Source organism: Gekko japonicus, unplaced genomic scaffold, assembly GCF_001447785.1.
Source record: "Gekko japonicus isolate JY-2015 unplaced genomic scaffold, Gekko_japonicus_V1.1 scaffold62, whole genome shotgun sequence".
Lineage (NCBI taxonomy): Eukaryota > Metazoa > Chordata > Lepidosauria > Squamata > Gekkonidae > Gekko > Gekko japonicus.
Window position 1 is genome coordinate 540,711 of NW_015166419.1, and position 20,925 is coordinate 561,635.

The 20,925-nt window shown below is 42.6% G+C and overlaps 1 protein-coding gene across 2 annotated transcripts in view; it reads left to right on the forward strand.

Annotated features, from left to right (window-relative positions):
* TMEM57 (transmembrane protein 57) overlaps positions 1-20,925 on the forward strand; it is a 122,515-nt gene that overhangs the window by 48,430 nt on the left and 53,160 nt on the right. For both annotated transcript variants that reach the window (XM_015411655.1, XM_015411656.1), the window contains exons 2-6: positions 3,172-3,313; positions 3,630-3,756; positions 7,405-7,528; positions 10,960-11,138; positions 14,386-14,884. In XM_015411655.1, the coding sequence (XP_015267141.1) occupies positions 3,172-3,313; positions 3,630-3,756; positions 7,405-7,528; positions 10,960-11,138; positions 14,386-14,884 (1,071 nt within the window). The remainder of the gene's footprint in view (positions 1-3,171; positions 3,314-3,629; positions 3,757-7,404; positions 7,529-10,959; positions 11,139-14,385; positions 14,885-20,925) is intronic.

A 20,925-nucleotide genomic window follows, 5' to 3' on the forward strand; every position in this document is an offset into this window, starting at 1 on the left:
GGTCAGAGTGGTTCAAAGGTGGAATCAGCTGCCTGGAGAGGTGGTTAGCTCCCCTTCACTGACAGCTTTCAAGAAGAGGCTGGATGAATATTTGTCAGAGATTCTTTAGGTTGGTCCTGCATTGGGCGGGGGGTTGGACTAGATGGTCTGTATGGCCCCTTCCAACTCTATGATTCTTTGAGGAAGAAAGTTGATTCCTGCCTCCCTGATTGGTTGGTGGGAAACACCCAAGATGTCCTCCTTTCCTCAGAGGAGAAGGACCCTTCACAGTAAGTGCCAATGGTTGTTCTAGTGGCTGTCACCTCTGCATGTAGAGTTAGTGAGTTGAGTACCCTCAGGTGTGAATCCACCCTTCACCAAATTCTACCCAGATAAGGTGGTTATGAACCCCAGCCTCAATTTTCTACCCAAGGTTGTCTCCAAGTTTTTATTGACCAAGAAACCTTACCAGTTACCCTTTTCCTACCTCCACGGCTGAAAGAACCTCTCACACACTAGTTGTTAGAAGAGCCCTTCTCTTTTATTTAGAATGTACAGAACACTTCAGAAAAGTCAAATATTTCTTTGTTTCAAAGGGGTTAACAAAGGGAAATCAGGATCACCTCTGTCCATTTAAAGATGGGTGGTTAGCACAATCCAGGCAGCATACACTGTAGCTGAGGTGCCTTGTCCCGTTGACATCAAAGCACATTCCACCAGAGCTCAAGGTTGTTCAGCAGCTTTCTCATCTTGCATGGTCAATACCATTCACCTTTGTGTGACACAACTCCATGGACGTGGACACTCATAAGAAGGCATCGGTGGGGAAAGCGGTTCTTCAGTCGATCTTCTGTTAATCAGCTCGCACCCAGCTCCTTGGTAGTGAGTTTGCTATTCTCCCATGTGGGACTGCACAGAAGCCACGGCAATGAAAACAGAGTTGCCCTTACCTGTAACCGTTGTTCATCAAGTGGTCTTCTGTGCAGGCACACATCCTTCCCTACCTTTGTGTGACACAACTCCATGGATGTGGACACTCATAAGGAGGCATCGGTGGGGAAAGCGGTTCTTCAGTCGATCTTCTGTTAATCAGCTCGCACCCAGCTCCTTGGTAGTGAGTTTGCTATTCTCCCATGTGGGACTGCACAGAAGCCACGGCAATGAAAACAGAGTTGCCCTTACCTGTAACCGTTGTTCATCAAGTGGTCTTCTGTGCAGGCACACATCCTTCCCTCCTTTCCCTGCTGTGGGCTGTTTATCGTTTCAGGTCAATCATAGCCCTCATGCTGGTGAAGGGAGAACTGAGGACAGAGTTCTCACCCTGCCCCGTCACATGACCCTTTGGGCGGAAAAAGAAATACACTGAGACAGGGGCAGGGTGGAGCATTCAAAGGCTGTTTGCAAAGCTTGTTAGCTCTTCCATGGCTGGCCTGTGACTGCGTAGTCTCCATGTGTGCCTTCACAGAAGACCACTCGATGAACAACAGTTACAGGTAAAGTCAACCCCCCCCTTTTTTTTTTGCATTAATGAGCTCACTTGTGGATTTACGTCTCAAATGTTTCTTTGAATTCTAACTTGCTTATTGGAAAAGCATGGAGAAATAATACAAACCTTACTGTCATAAACTCATCCATCCATTTATTGAAATTTTGAAATGGATTGCAGAAAACAGTCTACACCTGGGTATCTGTTGTCATCCCTTACAGACTGTGTTTATGTACTTACTTCACCATCAATGAAAAGTATCTTCCTGTATAATTCCTTACCACTTACGATGCCGTGATTGACTGCAAACATGTTTTATTTGAATATATATCCTTTTGCCACCTGTGTCTTGAGGGCTGTCAGAATGGCTAATAGTGTTTGTTGATTTGGATCTATATCTTTTAAAGGGCTTACAATACAAAACTCCTCACATAACAGACTGGGGGAGACTGTGTAAGAGAGGAAAACATAAAAATAAAACAACACTAAATTTGGTAACAACAGAGACTCCCTCTGCATATCAAGAATGATGAGTGAGACTTCTGAATGTGGTGGAAAAGGGTGATCCTCTGACCTCATCCCAGAGCAGATATGTAGCTGGCATCAATGGAGCTGTCACACAGAATGGTTAATGTCTGCAGGTGTTTGGGCTGTTTACCTTTGCAATATCATCATGGAGAAATGTTTCAGACAATTCTTCTCATAAATACCTGGCACTTTTGAAGTCCATGAAAGGGCTTTGAGTTTAGTCAAATAAAAAATTGCTAATAAAAAGCACATCCAGTGAATATCCTGATGTCGTGTGAGCTGGTCTCACAAGCGGACTAAATGTTGCTTCTGCTAGAAACAAATCACTTGCTGTCATTTGATTGCTTTCTGAATAAATTTGTTTCATCTGAGTAGGAATTCTTACTAGATTTTAATAAAATTAAGCAAATGTATACTTTTTATTACTTGCTCAGATACTAGAATGTAGTTGAGCTGCATACTTTGCATTGATCTGGTTCTCTGAGCTTTCTGAGTTTTGAATTTTTTAACTGCATACGGATTCAGAATTCATGCATAAGACACTTTCATAGCTTCCTTGTGTATTTCTCACTATGTTTGTGTAGTGATGAATAGCTCTGAACTTTTGTAATCTTTGTGCAAATTATGCATTATGCGAGTATTGTAAACAGATACCAGAGGACTGTAAATCAAAATCTGTAATCGTAGCAATACATGAGGAAAGATCTGCTAGAGGAACTTTAGTTCTCTAGAGAAAAGTAATGGCACAAACATATTTGAAAAGCTACAGAAGTCTTGCTCTGGCAGCTGCATAGATATACATTTTCTCTAACTGGAAAATAACAACACATGCAAACTTTTCTGTGTGTAACTTTAAGTCAGCACACTTAAGTTCTTATGCAGTGTCATTTTCAATATACATCTCTCTTTATGGAATAGGGTTATCCCCATATATTTATTCTGAACAAGAAAAGGTGTGATGTTTCGCTGCTTTTGTGTTTGCAAAAGGGTGGGGGCTCAGCGGTAGAGCACATGCTTTGTATGAAGAAGGTTCCAGATACTTTTACTGGAAATTCCAGGGGTTGTGTCTCAAATAGCAGGTGACCTGGGTTGATCCATGGTTTGAATATGTCTATGAACTAGTTGTGTATATTCTGTATATATTAAATTAATGTTTTGCTTTTCCTCTTGCTTTCCAGTACTTTTTTGTACCTGAAATTTCTGGTAGTCTGGGCCCTTGTCCTGCTGGCTGATTTTGTGTTGGAGTTCAGATTTGAATATCTTTGGCCGTTCTGGCTTTTCATCAGGAGTGTTTATGATTCCTTCAGATACCAAGGACTGGTATGTAGAACAGAAAACTGCTTTATTTTCTCTCGTTTCTAGAAGTGTCAGCACACCAGTAAACATTGTGGCATTAGAAGCATAAAGCATCTCTGAAACAAATGTTTAGTCCGTTGGCGCTCATTGGCTCTACCTGTAAGCAATCTATACTGTTCTAAAAGTAAGCTTTGTTGCATCTCATAAGGTTCCCTTAGGAATGTAAAACATTTTTAAAAGCTTAAATAAAAGATTATTGCCATGCATCATTTAAATTTTTTGGAATGTATGAAAATGTTAACATTCTCTCTCTTCCCCTCTCCCCCTCCCTTTCCTATAGGCCTTTTCAGTATTTTTCGTTTGTGTAGCATTCACGTCCAATATTATATGCCTACTCTTCATACCAATACAATGGCTGTTTTTCGCTGCCAGCACATATGTTTGGGTACAATATGTCTGGCATACAGGTAGGTCATCTAATTTGTTAACATTGCCCTTTCTAAATGTAAATATTGGAGCAGCAATGTAAGATATGTATATGGTTATTTTTGCAAAAGTCTTGTTTTAGAGCTCAGAGTGGCTTACAATCTTCCTGTAATCTAATAAATAAATTAAATTCAGTCTTGAAATATCCTTAATGTGCTTACATGTACCATGCTCATGATCCCATGGTTGGCTTGACTAATGGCACAACTAGATGAGATGCTGAAGATCTGATCTCCAAATGTCTTTAATGTCAACAGTGATTACTGAGGGTGCAGTGGGTTTTTGAACAGGGGATATTTTCTTCTCCCTGGCCATTTCCCAAATAAGCTACTCTGAGCTGCTGCTGCCCCCAGGAGGGAAAAAGACTGACGAACTGTCTTGTTCTCCCACTGGAAAATATCCACATTGTAAAGGAGGCAGAAATGGAGTGTGCAGAGGGGAAGGAAGAGTTGATCCCCTCCACCCCACCTCCACAACTGCTTTAGAAGAAAATGAAATGTGTCTGAAGCTCTGGCTGGTCTACATTAACATGCCTGCCATGGAACTTCCATCAGAGAATTTGGTTCATGTTGAGTCCTGGCCAGGCCTTTTGGGCTTTGCAGTTGGCCCTTGCAAAATTAAGCAAAGCCTTAAGCATGTTACAGGGTGAATTTGATAGTGGTGGGCAGGTTGCCTTTTAAATGGAAACTTATTGGCCATTTTTCTTATTGGAGGAGGAGGAGATTGGATTTATACCTTGCCATTCACTACCCGAAGGAGTCTCAGAGTGGCTTACAATCTCCTTTCCTTTCCCCTCCCCACAACAGACACCCTGTGATGTAGGTGGGACTTAGAGAGCTCTTTTGAGAACTGCTCATGAGAGGACAGCTCTGAAACAACTTGTAACTGAACCAAGATCACCCCAGCAGCTGCATGTGGAGAAGTGGGGGATCAAACCTGGTTCTCCCAGATTAGAGTCTGCACTCCTAGCCACTACACCAAACTGGCTGTCCTTGGTAATTCACAAGGTTTCAAGGGACACTATTTGAAAACTATTGGTGTGTAAAGGATCTCCAGAATAAGCCAATAACAAACATTGTGATGTTTTCATTCTGGAAGTCATTTGGTGACAAAATCAGCACATGCTCACAGGGATAATATGTGCATTGCTAGCAGCATGAAAGCCTCTTCCCTGTGGTTTCTTCTCAGGCTACACTATAATGTTTGGGTGCAGGAACCATGTGCACAGGGCCTGGCTTGTAAATAGGCACTCATTTTAAAGAACATCCTCCAAAAGGCTTTAGTGGGAAGCTTCATGAAATGGAAGCATATTGGTTCTTTCCGCCATAAATATGCCACAATCAGTCTGTGTAGACAGACTTTTTTGTGGATTCATTTGCAGCATTGGCAGGGCCAATGAGATGATCCCTTATTGCCCAACCAGTTCCCTCTATTCCAGCTGGGAAATGCCTAGGTGGCAAGAAACACTATACTTGCCCTAAGTGTGTGATTTGTGCAGCCAAATGTTACTAGGATGGTTTGAAAGATCATAAGAACATAAGAGAAGTCAATGTTGGATTAGGCCAGTGGCCCATCCAGTCCAACCCTCTGTCACACAGTAGCCAAAAATACCAGGTGCCATCAGAAGGTCCACCAGTGGAAATAGGGATGGGCACAAACTGGGAAAATGTAGTTTGTGAAGGTTTGTGGTGTGCCCGGATTGTGAACCATGAACCATCATGAACTTTTAAGAGCTAAGAGCCAATGAGGTTTGTGATGTGGTCGAACACTCCCCTGGCATGCTAGAGACACCAAACTTGCCAGGAATCTTTAGATGACTCTCCTCTACCTTTCTCCAAGTTTGATGAGGATTGGATGTATGGGGTCCAAGTTATGTCCCCTGAAAGTAGGTGCCCCATCCTCCATTGTTTCCAGTGGAGGAAAAAAACAGCAAAAAAGCAAGGGCAATAGAAGCTCAGCAGAACAGAACCAGTGTCCCAGAGAATCTCTGCAGTAGAAACTGAAGGTGTGGGAGGGTGCTTTGAAGTTTGGTAAACCTTTTGTTTGAGCAGAGACAGTCTGTCTGGAAATGTATCCCTTCACCAACCAGGACAAACCTCTGAGAACTGCTTGAAAATTTGTAGAAAGTTCATGCTGGTTGACCTGCCTCAAGCTTCAGTTTGCAAACCATGAACCGGCCAAAATTAATCATGAACTTTAGTTCATGAGCTGGTTTGTGCCCATCCTTAATCAAGAATGTGATATCTGAACCAAGCTACTGTGTGAAACGAAGAACCCCGCTAAAAGGGATTTAGCCACTGTAATATGGGAACTGCTTCCATGTGGCTCCTCCTTCCTCTCTTGTGTTTTGATTCCCCATTCCTTGTATATACAAACTGAGCCTGAAACCATGGATTTAAAGTGGGTTTCAGTACTTGGTTTAGAGGAATTGGAAGCATTAATCAAGCCAGAGTTGATTTTCATTCCTAAATCTTTCTCCCTCCTTCCTCAAGCTATTTCTCCTTTTTTCCAAATTGTCTTTGCCGAAACGTGTTCAAATTTTGCAAAGTTCACTTACTGGGTACAAAAATGTATATCCAAATTTGGCAGCCCTGGTGTAAAATATTATATAACATTTAGGGTTTCTTTGGTATTTTCAAGCGTTCAAGGCATTCTTGTGTAATCCTTATACCCCTGAAATATAAGACTGTGTCATTGCTCCCGTGTTGCAGAAAGTGGGGTGAGGCTGAGAATGTGTAGCTTGTCTCATGAGGGTTTTCCTGACTTCTGGTTTAGTCTCAGTATCCATGCTGCACCATCTCATGTCTGAGATGGCAACATTCTAGATGTAGGAGGGATGTATGAGTGATTATCAGTGTAGTCCTAAGCAGAGTTGTATCCTTCTAAGCCCAATGACTTCAGTGGATGTACAAGTGTGTAACTCAGGTTTGATCTTTTTGAGGGGAGTGCAGAATAGGACTAGCACTGGGTAGGTACACTTTGCCATAATTAAAATATCTGTCTGCTCTTTCCATATGAATCTTCCCAAACACATGTGCTATGGTTAGTGGCCCTGCTGTGTGTGCCACCACCATCTGTGCTTTGGGAACACAATAAAGAGCCTCCTCAGTGTGGCACCAAATTTGTAGGACCCCCCCCCCCCCCAGCCAGGCCCGTATGGCCTCCTCACTGATGTCATTCAAGAACTAGGATGTGTTTCGTTGGTTTCAGCAGGGGTCTGAGTTTGGTTAACTTTATTTTGAATGGGCAACTGTGGTGTTCTTTTTGATAGGCTTTCTGTTTAATTTTGATGTGGTTTTATTTTTAAATGTTATTTTTATTTTATTTATTTATATTAAATGGCTAATCTCCCTTCAGGACCTATTAGGCCTCAGTGGTGGGATATAAGTATCTTAAGTAAATGAACTGCTCTTTCTTAAACATAATGCAGAACCAATTGAACATATTGGAAGACCAAATGTACAGGGTTTTAAACACACATTTTGAAAAGGGCATCTTATTATAGCTCAGTTCTAGATGTGTCATAACAAAAGTGCTGTTGATTTCTTAATTCCTAAAAGCACTGACTTAGGAGTTCTGGTTTCTTTTTATATGTTAATGATGCTTGGTTTTTTGTCTGTTCCCAATAGAGAGGGGAGTGTGTTTACCAACAGTATCGCTGTGGATACTATTTGTTTATATTGAAGCAGCAATTAGATTTAAAGATCTCAAAAACTTTCATGTAGACCTTTGTCGACCTTTTGCTGCACACTGGTAAGTGTTCTCCAAACATTTTCGTTTTTGTGAGGTTTTTTTTTCAGAATTCATGACCTCATTTCTCATTACAAAGCAGACTTCAGTCTTCATATGCTACAGATGTGCAGCGATGGTATTTGTGGACTCTTAATTCTTCAAAGGACTTGGAACTGAATTGTACAACCAAGATTGCAGTGAGGGCCCCATACCAGCCTGCAAATCAGATCTGAAGCTTTTAACTACAGGAGACTTCTTGTGGCCTTGGTTGACTCTTCTGTCCAGCGGCATTTTTTTTAATAACACCTGTTGTGAGAACAACCGGTCTAATGGTTATTGCGTTGTCTGTTGGGTAGGGGTTGGTTTCAGCAGTGTGCAGGGACTAAAGGCAATTACTCAGGCTGAACTTTCAGAAGCCCTTTCTGTATACATGTTGTTCTTTGAACCACAGCTGCACAATAACAGCAAAAAGTGAGAAGGAACTCACACTACCTTTAGTATATGTTCATTCCTCCATAGAATGGCTTACCTTGTGCTTTGATAATATCAAAATTGCCTTAGACTTCCTTGTTCAGTGAGGTTTCAGTGCTGACAATTTGGTGGTAGTTGGTTACATGGAACGTTCGGATGGTATTATAGGGAATGATTAGAACCACAAGATCCCTTTGTTAATGCATTGTTCCATGATTATTTTTTACTGCTGTTAGCACTTTGCTTGATTTATAGTTGTGATTTTAAAATAGCTGCTAGCTTGGATTTTATTCTGCAGCTCTTCTGCGGATGGGGGGGAGATTTAGCTAGACAATCTTTGAGACAGAGAGTGGAAGACATTGAACGTCAGTCTGACATTTCAAAAACATCTAATTTTATTGTTGCTCCTCATAAACGTTTTCTTCTCATTCTGGCCTCCTATCTTTACAATCTTGAAAATGTCAATCAAAGAAGAGCTTTCACCCTTGCTAGATTTTTAGCTTTGCCATCTTCAGTTATTGAGGGCATATATAACAAAATTGCCCGGACTGAGAGATTTTGCCCTTGTAGCAGTGGTGAGATAGAGTTAATGGCAATGTCTTTCTTCACTCTTCTTTCTATAATGAAATTTGTACTGCCCTTATCTCCCCGTTACTTGAGGTCTGTCCTCCTGACACCTCCGACTCTGGGATCGTTAACATACTTCTCTCAGATGTGAGTATAGAGATCCCCCGGAAAGTTGCTAAATTTTGCTCCCAAGCGATTAAACTGTGTTCTATATATATTTCCCAACTCAATGTGGAAGATAGTAGCTGATTGTATTCTATATTAGAAATTCTGTTAGAAACTACTGTATTTGTATTAGTACCAATTTACTTTTATACACTTTTATATTTGCATACCTTAATTTTATATTTTATCAGGATATGGTTATTTTTCTGGTCATGGACTGTAAATATAGTAAAATAGCTGCTAAATTAATTTGTTGAAGTTCATGATTGTAGGCATATTAATTGCCAGCAGAGCACCATTGGAGTCAGCAAGGTTCAGTTCGCAGAAGTGTGCCCAGGACTATCACTTTAACAGAATTAGTGGACTGTTGAACTCTAATTAATTAGGGTAACTAATATTGCCCGTACCAGAGAATTAATGTGTTCCTTTAATATAACATAAGTGTTCCAATATTGTGAAGGTGCAATGGAGAAAATAATAGAAAATGTTGCTGTTCTTAGGCAGTTTCTTTCTACCCAAGGCTTCTGAACTGAGAACTGTTCTGCAAGAGCACTTTCTACTACAACTCAGGTCAAACTGTATTCAGCATCTTGGGTTAACTGAAGCTCATGGCCATCCAGGCGCATAACTTCCATGTGTGGGGGATGTGCTTTTCATAAAGGTAGCATAGTACTCTGACATCCTGGAGGAAGTGGGCATTGCCCTCCTTGCACAAACTGTATGCCAATTCATACACATCATTTCCAATCCTATGAACACGTTTTATGCCTTTCCTTCTCTCCTTACATGGTCATATCTGCTGGTTACTCCAGGCTTTCAAGCAGCCAGTAGTTTCCCATTGCATCTAAACTGGCAAACTGTGGTTTATGCTTGCCACTGGTAGGCAGAATTGGCTTACCATGGGCAAGTGCAACCATAGGCTTGGATCCCACCTAGAATTCCCTAGAAATCCCACCTTTCCTCATGACTTGAGGCATTTTATAATCCATAACAAAAAACATCAATTAACAGTGAAACCCCCAATCCCCATGCTATCTCACCTAATATAATGTCATGCAATTTACATCCCGTTTAAAGCTCTGATAAATAAAATACCCTTACAGTGCCCACCTCACCTCCTCAGTGGAGCCCATTCGATATCATGGGAACAGTACTGAGAAAGCATAGGCCTCATTGATGCCTGAAGGGCAACATCTAGTGAGGGAATACCCAGAAGGTAGAAGGTTGAAGATTATAACTGGCACATGGGGGCATACAGGGAGAGAGGGATCTTTAGATATCAGGATCCCTGGCTGTGAAGGGCTTTTAGAGTTATGACCAATACCTTGAACTGAGCTTGAAATTGAGTGGCAGCCAAAGAAGATGTTTTAAAATAGGCAAGATGTGTTGCCAGTAGCCACCCCTAACAGTAACCAGGCTTCCTCGTTTTGAACCAGCTATAATATCCGGGTTGTTTTCAGGGGGTGCCCAACATAGAACTTATATAGTCATTTCATATCTGTGGTTTACCGGGGGGGGGGGCTGCTTACCAGTAATTAGTATTCTTCAGATTGGCATTTTTGCAATCACGCAGTATACTCCAGGGGGGGGAAGGTGCTGCTTACCAGTAATTAGTATTCTTCAGATTGGCATTTTTGCAATCACGCAGTATACTCCTGTGCGGAGAAATGTAGATCTGCTGAAGCTCAGCAGCTTGGCTGCAGAGAAGGGTGTTGGGTGAAAGCAGTTCTTATAAAGATTCTCAGGGTGAAGACTTAGCAGGGCAGAAATTTGGAGGGTGAGCACTCAAACTGATTGACTAGGGGATGAATCTCTTAAGTTGCTAACTGATTTCAGCTTGTTTAGCTTGTACTGCCTGCTTGAGTTTTGCTTGCCTTTTGCTTTACCTTAAGTATTGTCAGGTCCTAACACTCAGATGTGAATGTCTTCCCATGACCAGTAAAGTTAGTTTGTCATTGAAGTGATACATGTGAGATAATTGCATTGTCATTTCTCTTGATATCCTGTGGTGGTGATAATCATTACTTTGTTCCAGGACTTCATTTCTTGTTTGCCTTGACATATAAATGATCACAATTTAACTTGTGAGTAAATACCAAAGTGATATTCACTCCTTTCTGTGAGCATCAGAGCTTTTGGTGTGCATTGTAATCCTGATATTTTTTGTTACATCTGAACACTTCAGTAGTTTACCAATGTGCTTTTGTCTCTATTAACAGTTGTCTTTTTGTATTCCACCCTGCATCCAGTATTGGCTATCCTGTGGTGACTTTGGGCTTTGGCTTCAAAAGTTATGTCAGCTATAAGATGCGGTTAAGAAAACAAAAGGAGGTGCAGAAAGAGAATGAATTTTACATGCAACTTCTTCAGCAAGCTTTACCGCCAGAACAGCAGATGCTACAAAGGCAAGAGAAAGAAGCAGAGGAAGGTAAGTGGCTGCTTTTTGACTGGCATGGCACTGAGTTAACACTAGTAGCTCCCCGCAAACCATGGTTTTTGAATTTGGAGCCAGCCTTGTGGACTTGTGCTTCCTCTCTGAATCAGTTTCTTTACCTTCTTCACTTTGCACTGCTAATCATCGTTGCTTTTACATGTTCAGTGACACAGAACATGATGCTTGCAAACCGTGCTTCTTCATGGTCTCTTTGCAGTCCCATATAGGGATGGGCATAAACCAAAAAAATGCGGTTCAGGGTCCCCAAACGGAACTGACCCAAAAGGCCTGAACTGGTGAGTTCAGTTCCCCCTTTCTCCTGGCTGTGGCAAGCTGCAGCTGGGAGAAGGGAATTGCTTGGGAAGGCTTAAATGGCTGGCAGCCATTTAAGCTTTCTGTTTCGCTCCCTCCCCCCTCCAACTGGGGGGAAGGGAAACCCACTGGTCAAATGGCTCACAGCCATTTCAGCCTAACAGCGGGCGGGGGGGGGGGTGCACCCATCAGCAGTTAGGCTGAAATAGCTCACAGCCATTTAAACCTAACATGTCAGCTGCGGACCCATGCCGCTCAGTTGTTAGGTTTAAATGGCCAGAACAGCTGAACTAGACAGAAGTCTGGTAAATGTTCAGGGAAGGTGCCTTCACCGAACATCAGTTCAGGGGCTCTGAACCAGCACAAGCTCATGCCAAATTTTGGCTCGTGAGCTGGTTCTTGCCCATCCCTAGTCCCATAATTGTGTTCTCTACCTCTGTAGAACTTCTTCAAAAACATTTAGAGTTCAAGAGTTGACAAGTTGGCACTCCTGCCCTCTTCCTGCATAGAACAATTGGCCTCTGAGTGTACTTCAAGATGCCATTCTGTTTCCTCTATACCTTGCCATGATAGCAACATTTTCTCTGAGAGTTTTTCTGACAGCTCCCATCTTCTTATCGTTTGAGTACCCTTGCTGTGCTGTGATTTTTTTCAGCTGTACCACCGTTTTTAGTTTTCTTGGGAATGGTTTTATTTTTCTTCTTGTCAAGAAGGACAAAAAATGTTCACTTTTTATGGTTCACTTGTTCACTGTCTGTGCAGTCCTGCAGTTAGGTGGCCAGTAAGCTAATATGCATGCAAGTGCTTTTTCCCTTGTAAACCAGAGACTGTAACCATAGTTTTGATAAAGGTGGTTTGCAAAGCATTGTTACAAAGGAATCTGTTTTTTTTCTTTTTCTTTCTTTTTGCTTTAGCCATGATTTTTAACTGTACACTTGTATCTGAGCACGCATCATTGGGAGCAGAAGGGAAATAGCTTTCATAAGAGTGAAAAGGAGGCTGGTTCCCAATTTGCATGCCGTAAGCTTTCAGAGAGCCATGGGGGAGCCTCTAGCAGATCATACTCAGTGCTTCATTAACCTATGAAATTAGAAGAACTTGAAGTCATTAATTCTCAGTTCCTTATCAGAGACGATAGAATAATATGGTGGATTCTTAATGTGATGAAATATCTGTGTTATTTCATATTGTTTTACTAATGAACAAAGTTTGAGTCCAGTGGCACCTTGCACTTCTGAAGAAGTGTGCATGCACATGGAAGCTTATACCTTGAATAAAACTTTGTTGGTCTTAAAGGTGCCACTGGACTCAAACGTTGTTCTGCTGCTTCAGACCAGCACAGCTACCCACCTGAATTTGTTTTACTAATGTTCAGAGTAATTGTTTGTTCATTTGCCCAGGTATTAAGTAGAATGTTTGATTATTGTGAGGTGTATACATTGTATATACTACAGCACTATCTAGTATTACTAAACTGAAAAGAACAGTTCTTGTAAATATAGTAATGTATTACTCAGCTCTGCAAAGTTTGAGCCTTCATCCAGCGTAAGTGGCTTTTCCAATGAAGGAACAGCCAGAAGTTGGGGGAGTGTTTCAAAGTTTGCTGAATGGAGTTGGGAGTGTACAAACCTAGTAAGTTAGAGCCTGGCTATTTTGTTCAGCTTCTTGGTATACAAAATATAAATGCTCAAATGTATATTAACAGCTTTAAGTGAGCTGCCCTTTTAAACAAAGGTCTCAGTCCAGCAAAAGTCGTGTAGCTAAGGTAGCAGTTCTAACGATAGTAGAAAGTAGTTTCTGTTCAAATCAGCTGGATCCCCCCCCCCCCTGGTAACAGTAGGCAGGATCAAACTGTGTGCCTTGCTATGAACCATGGGATTTAGTCAGAGGATTGAGGCCACTGTTGTAACAATTGTTAATACTTCATACTATGAATGCTGAATGCAAAATGAAAAAAGTGAAACCAAAATATTTTTAATTGTGTAAAACAGGCAGCGTCATAGCTAATCTTAAATGACAAACTTGGTATTTGAACATCATTGTTCAGTGTTAAAAGTAACCTGGCATGGTGGCTTAAAGGTCTCTAACTGTGCAATCCTAAGAACACTCTCCTGGAGAGTAAGCCCCATTGAATAGATCTGAGTAGACCTGTTTAGCATTGCTCCTTAAAATGTTTGTGTGACTACTATAAAGTTGGGCTGTTGCTGCTGAACAGCAGCCAGTCTGTACGTGGTTATACTGGGGAGCATGCTGCAGTGCTTGTGCAATGGCTTCTTAACTCTGATAATTGTATTTTTCTAAGCACTTTACTCTTCAGTTCTGAAAATTAGCCTTACCAGAATTAGTTTGAAAGGCATTTCTTGAGTTCTGTAATCAAAGGAGTAAAATAGTTGTTTGTTGGATCAATGGGGACCTAGACATGAATGCTCTGTGTTAACTAGATTTTTGAAGCCATTTGAATCAGTTGACTAAATTACTTTCTGCAAAAAGGAAACACAGAAACCTTGTCACTTTTTCTCTCTTAGGAAGCAGGTTAAGTGAGCATTCTGAATTCTTTTTAAGTTTTACAGAAGTGGTCCCAAGTGTAGATCTTTATTGAACTAATTGTGCTGCTGGAACCAGAAGGCAAGCTGTCAAGTTGCTCAGAATTGTTCTTCAAGAGTTGTCTGATCAGACATATGCTTAGTTACCAAAACAGTTCTGTTTAGTTTGAGATCTACACTGTATACCAGAGAGCAAACCCGGACTGGTTCTTACTCAGTGGAGGATCTTCCACTGGAAAAAAGAAGCCCTTCTTCTCCCTCCTCAGAACCCTCCCATGTTTTTTCCCTTTAAAACAAGTACATACCTGGTAAAGATGACAAGTTCATTGTTGTTAGTATATTTAAAAACATTAATTGTGGGTTTTTTCCTTTTGACTTTTTTCCAGCAGCCAAAGGACTGTCTGATATGGATTCCTCAATACTTTTGCAGCACAATGGGGGTATTCCAGCCAATAAAAAATTATCTACAACATTACCAGAACTGGAATACAGGGAAAAGGGGAAAGAAAAAGACAAAGATGCCAAAAAACATAACCTTGGAATAAATAACAATATTTTGCAACCTGTAGACTCTAAAATACAGGAAATCGAATACATGGAGAACCATATCAATAGCAAAAGATTAAATAATGATCTTGTGGGAAGTACAGAAAACCTCTTAAAAGAGGACTCATGCACTGCCTCGTCCAAAAACTACAAAAATGCCAGCGGCGTTGTGAACTCCTCACCTCGCAGCCACAGTGCAACTAACGGGAGTATCCCTTCCTCATCTATTAAGAATGACAAAAAACAGAAGTGTGCTAGCAAGAGCCCAAGTGCACACAAAGACTTGATGGAAAACTGTATTCCCAATAACCAGCTAAGCAAACCAGATGCACTGGTAAGGTAAGTTTGATATGTTAGTGACCTAATTTCCTCTCATTTCTTTGTCGTGCTTCCTGTTGTGCATTTTGTTTATGTTTCCTATTAAGACTCTTTTTAAAAGCAGGCTATGATGCTCAGGAGGAGGCAGGCACTGTGTGCTGGAATCCGTGTATGGTCTGGGTTGAGTTACATGGTGCCATTCCAGTCCTGTGATCTTGTTATGGGATCAGTATTTAAAGGAATGCATAGATTGTCGTGGAACTTGTTGTAGGTGCCTAATTCTGTGAGTTCTGTTCCTTGCTATGTTACACAATTACAGTTGGCTTAAGCTAGTACAGAATTACAGTGGCATTTTCTGACTAACCTCATAGGAAGGAATTATTCACTTGGGGATGAGTGGACAGACACATTGTCATGTACGTGAGTGACTGTGTGTGGAAATAATACACTTCAAGTCATACTTCTTGAATAAAGAGACTTAATGTTTGATTTTTGAATATCACTCTCAATGTATACTGGGTGGGAAGTGAAGAGAAACTGATGCCGTGATGCACAAGTGAGAGGGACCCATGAACAACACATTTTCAAAACTCTTGAAACATTCTCCATGCTAGGCACCTTAAGTTAAAAGCCTTGGCTGGCATTTTGTGTTAAAATTGGTTGCTGGAAGTATAATATGAATGCAGCAAATATTTGTACATTTGATAGAATGAACTGTACTTGAATCTGCATAAAGGGAAATGGTGATTGAGAATACAGTCTCATTTATTTATTTATTTACTTCATTTAAACACTGCCTTTTCCCTAGTGGGGCACCTAAATTGCCTTATGCTGTATTCCTCTACCTCCATTTTGGCTAGACTGAGTGTGTATGACTGGCCCAAGGTCACCCAGCAGGCTTCCATAACAGAATGGGGATTTGAACCTTGGTCTCCCGGATCCTAACTAATTACTATGCTTTGCTGACTCTTATGTTGACACAGAACCTGAAAAATAGATGCTGAGATATGGACATAGTCTTAAAAGGAATTGATGGAGGTAAATAAAATACATTATTGTATGCAGATATGTAGAGATAAAAAAGTGAACTTCCAAATGTACAGACATTTATTTTTCTTGTTTAAAATACCATAAAACATCATATGCTGCAAAGCTTCATGAATTAATTTTATTACTTTGGATGTGAATCACATTGAATGCATTGGCACCTTTGAGTAAACACGCATAGGTGTCAGCTGAGCCTCTGCCGTTGCTGCCATGGCTGGTGGGGTGGGGGGGAGAGATGTTGGTCTGCTTCTGTCCTGGAATCTTAAGTTTTGTTTCTTCTTATGCTCTTCTTATCTATGTAGCCTCAGCTAGTGACCTTGGTACCTTGTTACTGCTTTCCCCTGGGAATGTCAACCTGTTAGCTTAGGCGGGCTTTTGCTGATGCCCTGATTGGACCTGGGTCATCAGGGCCCCAGTTTGAATTATGTGTAACTCCCTGCTGGCGCATTTTCCAGTATTTCTGCCCTGATTGGACCTGGGTCATCAGGGGCCCCGTTTGAATTATGTGTAACTCCCTGCTGGTGCGTTTTCCGGTATTTCTAACACAGAATGTATGCACAGAAGACCTGCCTTTACTGTACTCAATAAGCTTTACTCTTTTGAATGAAAGTTGTTGGGAACTGATTGTTGTGGGATTCTGACAGAGTGTTAAGCTCCTCCTGTAGTTCCCAAACTTGTACCCCACTATGGCTAACGATGACAACGGGAACGTGGCAGTGACTACTACGGAAGAAACCCCTATCACGACAGGGCTGGCAGTACCCACCACGGCAGCAAGTGGGGGGGCTGATCCGTGCGGGCTGGAGAGACCTTGGCAGGACTCTTACTCATGGGCCCGGTTCTCCACTGAGACAAGGGAATCCTGGATAATGACTCCCCTCTCAAGGTACGACCAACAGTACGAGCCTGCCTACCCGCCCAGTGGTGCAGATGAGGAGCAACTGGAACGCCTGTGGTGTCAGTTCCAAGCACAGCAAAAGGAACTGTGGAGAGACGCGCAAGAGATGATGCTGGACCTGTCCCATCTCATCATTACGACGGTGCAGCACGAGCTGAGGCTGCAGCACCCTAGCAGTGGTGGCGTTCCCCCAGCTGGTCCGGCAGACCAGGTGCCCGTCGCTCCCGGTCTAGCGCCGGGGCCAGCTGGCCTGCTGGGGGGGTGGCAACAGACCAACCACCAGCTGTTCCCCCTGGAGTACCCGCCCCGGGACCCCCCACTCTGGGCCCCAACCAGCACCGTGAGATGCTGGATGCTACGTTTGACGGTAACCCAGAGAAGCTTGCTTTTTTCCTGTTGCAAGTACACAAATTTCTTCAGGATTAGGGCCAGACCTTCCCATCGGATGAGCACCAAGTGGACTACATTGGTTCGCGGCTGAGAGAACCGGCAGCCGACTGGTATGTGGGGCTCCACAACATGAGAGGCCTCAAGCTTCATGATGTGCAGGCATTCATGTGGGTGCTGCAGAGGCAGTACGAAGACCCCATGGAAGCAGAGAAGGCTTGCACTAATCTACAGGCTCTGAAACAGGGAACCCGCTTGGTACAGGAGTACTCAGTTGAGTTCAAGATGTATGCGGCTAAAATCCAGGAGAGGCCAGAAGCCGTGCTCATTGAGCAATACTGTCTGGGACTGAATCATCAAATCCTGGAAATGTTGCTTCGTAGTGTGAACCCAGTGACACTGGCAACCTGGGTGTGAGAGGCTGGAGATGCTGAGAATCGCCTCCAGATGATCCGAATGCATACTCCAAAGCCTGACCCGAAAATGCCAGGGGGGGGAGTGAAGACCCAATGGCCAAAGCCGAAGGAGCCACTGCAAGACCAATGAATGAGGCAGGGGCTGTGCCTCCTGGTTGAAACTACGAAAGGAAATTTTTTTCACCAAGCTGGATTTGAGAGATGCTTACTTTCAAGTGTGCATCCGGGACGGGGATGAATTCAAAACTGCTTTTAACACCCCGTTGGGCCAGTTTGAATACTTGGTGATGCCATTTGGGCTCCAGGGGGCTCCTGGGATGTTCATGAATTTGATCAATGAAGTGTTGCACAAGCACCTATTTAAGGGGGACCTAGTGTATCTGGATGACATTCTTTTATATTCCAAAGACAAAGACTCCCACATAAAATTGGTGTGGGAGGTGCTAGCTATTTGCTAAATTGTCCAAGTGTGAGCTTCATCAGACTGAGGTTGATTTCTTGGGCTACCGCATTTTCCCCAGGGGGTTGGAGATGGACCTCCATAAGGTGGCAGACGTGTTGGGGTGGGAAGTCCCCCGGACTAGACACCAACTCCAGTCCTTCTTAGGATTCGCGAATTTCTACCATCCCTTCCTCTCCAATTTTGCCCAACTAACCTTACCCCTCACAGACTTGTTAAAGACCAAGGGGAAGGGGCAGGACACTACAAAGCCAAGTGCCCATTTAGAGTGAACTGCTGAGTGCCAGAGGGCTTTTGACAAGCTCAAGGAGCTGTTCACCTCTGAACCAATTTTACACCACCCAGTTGAAAACAAAAAAATTATAATACAGTTTGATGCCTTGGATGTTGCCGGAGGGGCAGTACTACAAGAGGGGGGAGATGGGAACTTACACCCCTTAGCCTACGTTTCTAAGAAATTCAATGCTACTGAACGGAACTGGGCAGTGTGGGACAAGGAAGCTGCAGCTATTAAGTTACCTGGCGACATTGGTTGGAGGGAGTGCAGGTGCCATTCGAGGTGTGGACTGATCATAAAAACCTGGAAGCCCTGCACACTCCCTGGAACCTGAACACTAAGCAGCTTAGGTGGACAGAGTTTTTCTCTAAGTTTCACTTCACCCTCCAGCACTTCCCTGAAAAGACCAATTCTCTGGCTGATGCCTTATTGCGCCTCCCCCAACACGCCAGTCAGAGGGAGGAGGTGGTGGATTCCATGTTCACGCCCTTTCTCCTGGGAGGGGCTGTATTGACGCGAAACCAAGTGAAGGCAGAGACTAGTGTGGGGGAAGAGCCATGGATCACAAAGTTTAAAACGGCTTTCACGGATGCTGACAGGGAGGAAATCTCCAAAGACTCTTCCATTCAATTGGGAACCAACGGGTGCTGGTATTGGGGGGGTCAGACTTTTTGTGCCAAAGATCCTCTGTGGGGAGGTTCTGCATTTTGGGCATGAGTCCAGGCTAGCCGGACATTTTGGGTATCTAAAAACCCTTCATCTGCTTCAAAGGCAGTTCTGGTGGCCCCACATGCGATCTGACATCTCTCAATATGTGGGGTTGTGTCAAACATGCCTGATGAGTAAACTGCGTCCAGGCAAGCCACCCGAGACGCTTCAGTCTCTAGAAACTTCTAATCAATCCTGGGAGGTGATTTCTATGGACTTTATAACAGACCTGCCCCCCAGCAGGGGCAAAACAGTGATTTGGGGGGGGGGGGGGACTTGTTTTCCAAGCAGGCACATTTTATCCCTTGCAAACAGCTACCCACGGCTAAGGCTCTGGCTAAACTGTTTATGCATCACATTGTGAGGCTGCGTTCGGTACCAGCCAAAATAATATTCGACAGGAGCCCAGTTCGTTGCCAAGTAGGAGTCCTACAAGTAGGAGTTCCTTCCAGAACAAGTAGGTGGACTACTCAGAGTAAATCAATCCAAGTTCTGGAAGGAACTCCTACAAGTAGGCGTTCCTTCCAGAACAAGTAGATGGACTACTCAGAGTAAATCAGTATAGTCAACAGGATAGGGTGTCCAATAAACAATGCGATAGGATTTATATTGTAGAAATCTGGAACCAACCTGAAATCTGAAAACAGAACTAAAGCAAAGCATAAGAATGACACATTAAATCAGGGGTGTCAAATTCATTTGTTATGAGGGCTGGATCTGACATAAATGAGACCTTGTAATGCCAGGTAGCAGAGATATAAACTTTATAAAGGACACAAACAAACGCAATTAAAGGTTTTTTAAACTTTAAATAACACATGCTTAAGACACTAGCACTCTTGCAATATTTTGTCTGTCTAACAGTCTCTGATAACTGACACCTCTTGCTCTGAATTATTGCATCAAAATGTCTGTGCTGTAGCATACTGAGCATACTGTCTAGGTGTGTATCTGTAAGCTGTAAACCTACTTTTGATTTATTGACATTCATTACAAAAGTCTTATGCTCAGTGTGATGAGCCTAGGACCCAGGGGAAAACATGAAATGGCTAGGCATTGCGAGCTTTTCTACATAAGTTGCTTCATGTGCTGGTCAAGAACATGAGAAGGCATCCTAACACAAACTGAGGGCCATGTGTTTGTCTACAAAACTGTAGTCTTCCCCATAGAAATAACTACAACTTCCTACAAAGGAAATGTGCTGAATGAACTTGGTGTGGACACACACACTCAGTCTAAATGTGGTTTGGATTCTATGACTGTTAGGTGGATCTGTAACTGGTTGACAGATCACACCCAAAGAGTGCTTGTGAATGATTCCTCATCTTTTTGGAGAGCAGTGACAAGTGGAGTGCCTCAAGGATCTGTCCTGGGACCTGTTTTCTTCAACATCTCTATCAATTATTTGGATGAAGGGATAGAGGGAATGCTTATTAAATTTGCAGATGACACTAAATTGGGAGGGGTAGCAAACAGGGTAGAAGACAGAATCAGGATACAGGATGATCTTGACAGGCTGGAAAACTGGGCTAAAAGAAATTTAATGAATTTCAATGGGGATAAATATAAAGTTCTGCATTTAAATAAAAAAAATCAAATGCATAATTATAGGTTGGAGGAGACTTGTCTTGGCAGTAGTATGTGTGAAAAGGATCTAGGGATCTTAGTAGACTATACATTGAACATGAGACAGCAGTGTGTTGTGGTTGCTATAAAGGCAAATGCGATTTTGGGCTGTATCAACAGAATTATAGTGTCCAGATCATGCAAGGCTTTTTTTTACTCTGCTCTGGTTAGACCTCACCTAGAGTATTGTGTTCAGTTTTGGGCACCACAATTTAAGAAGGATATAGACAAGCTGGAACATGT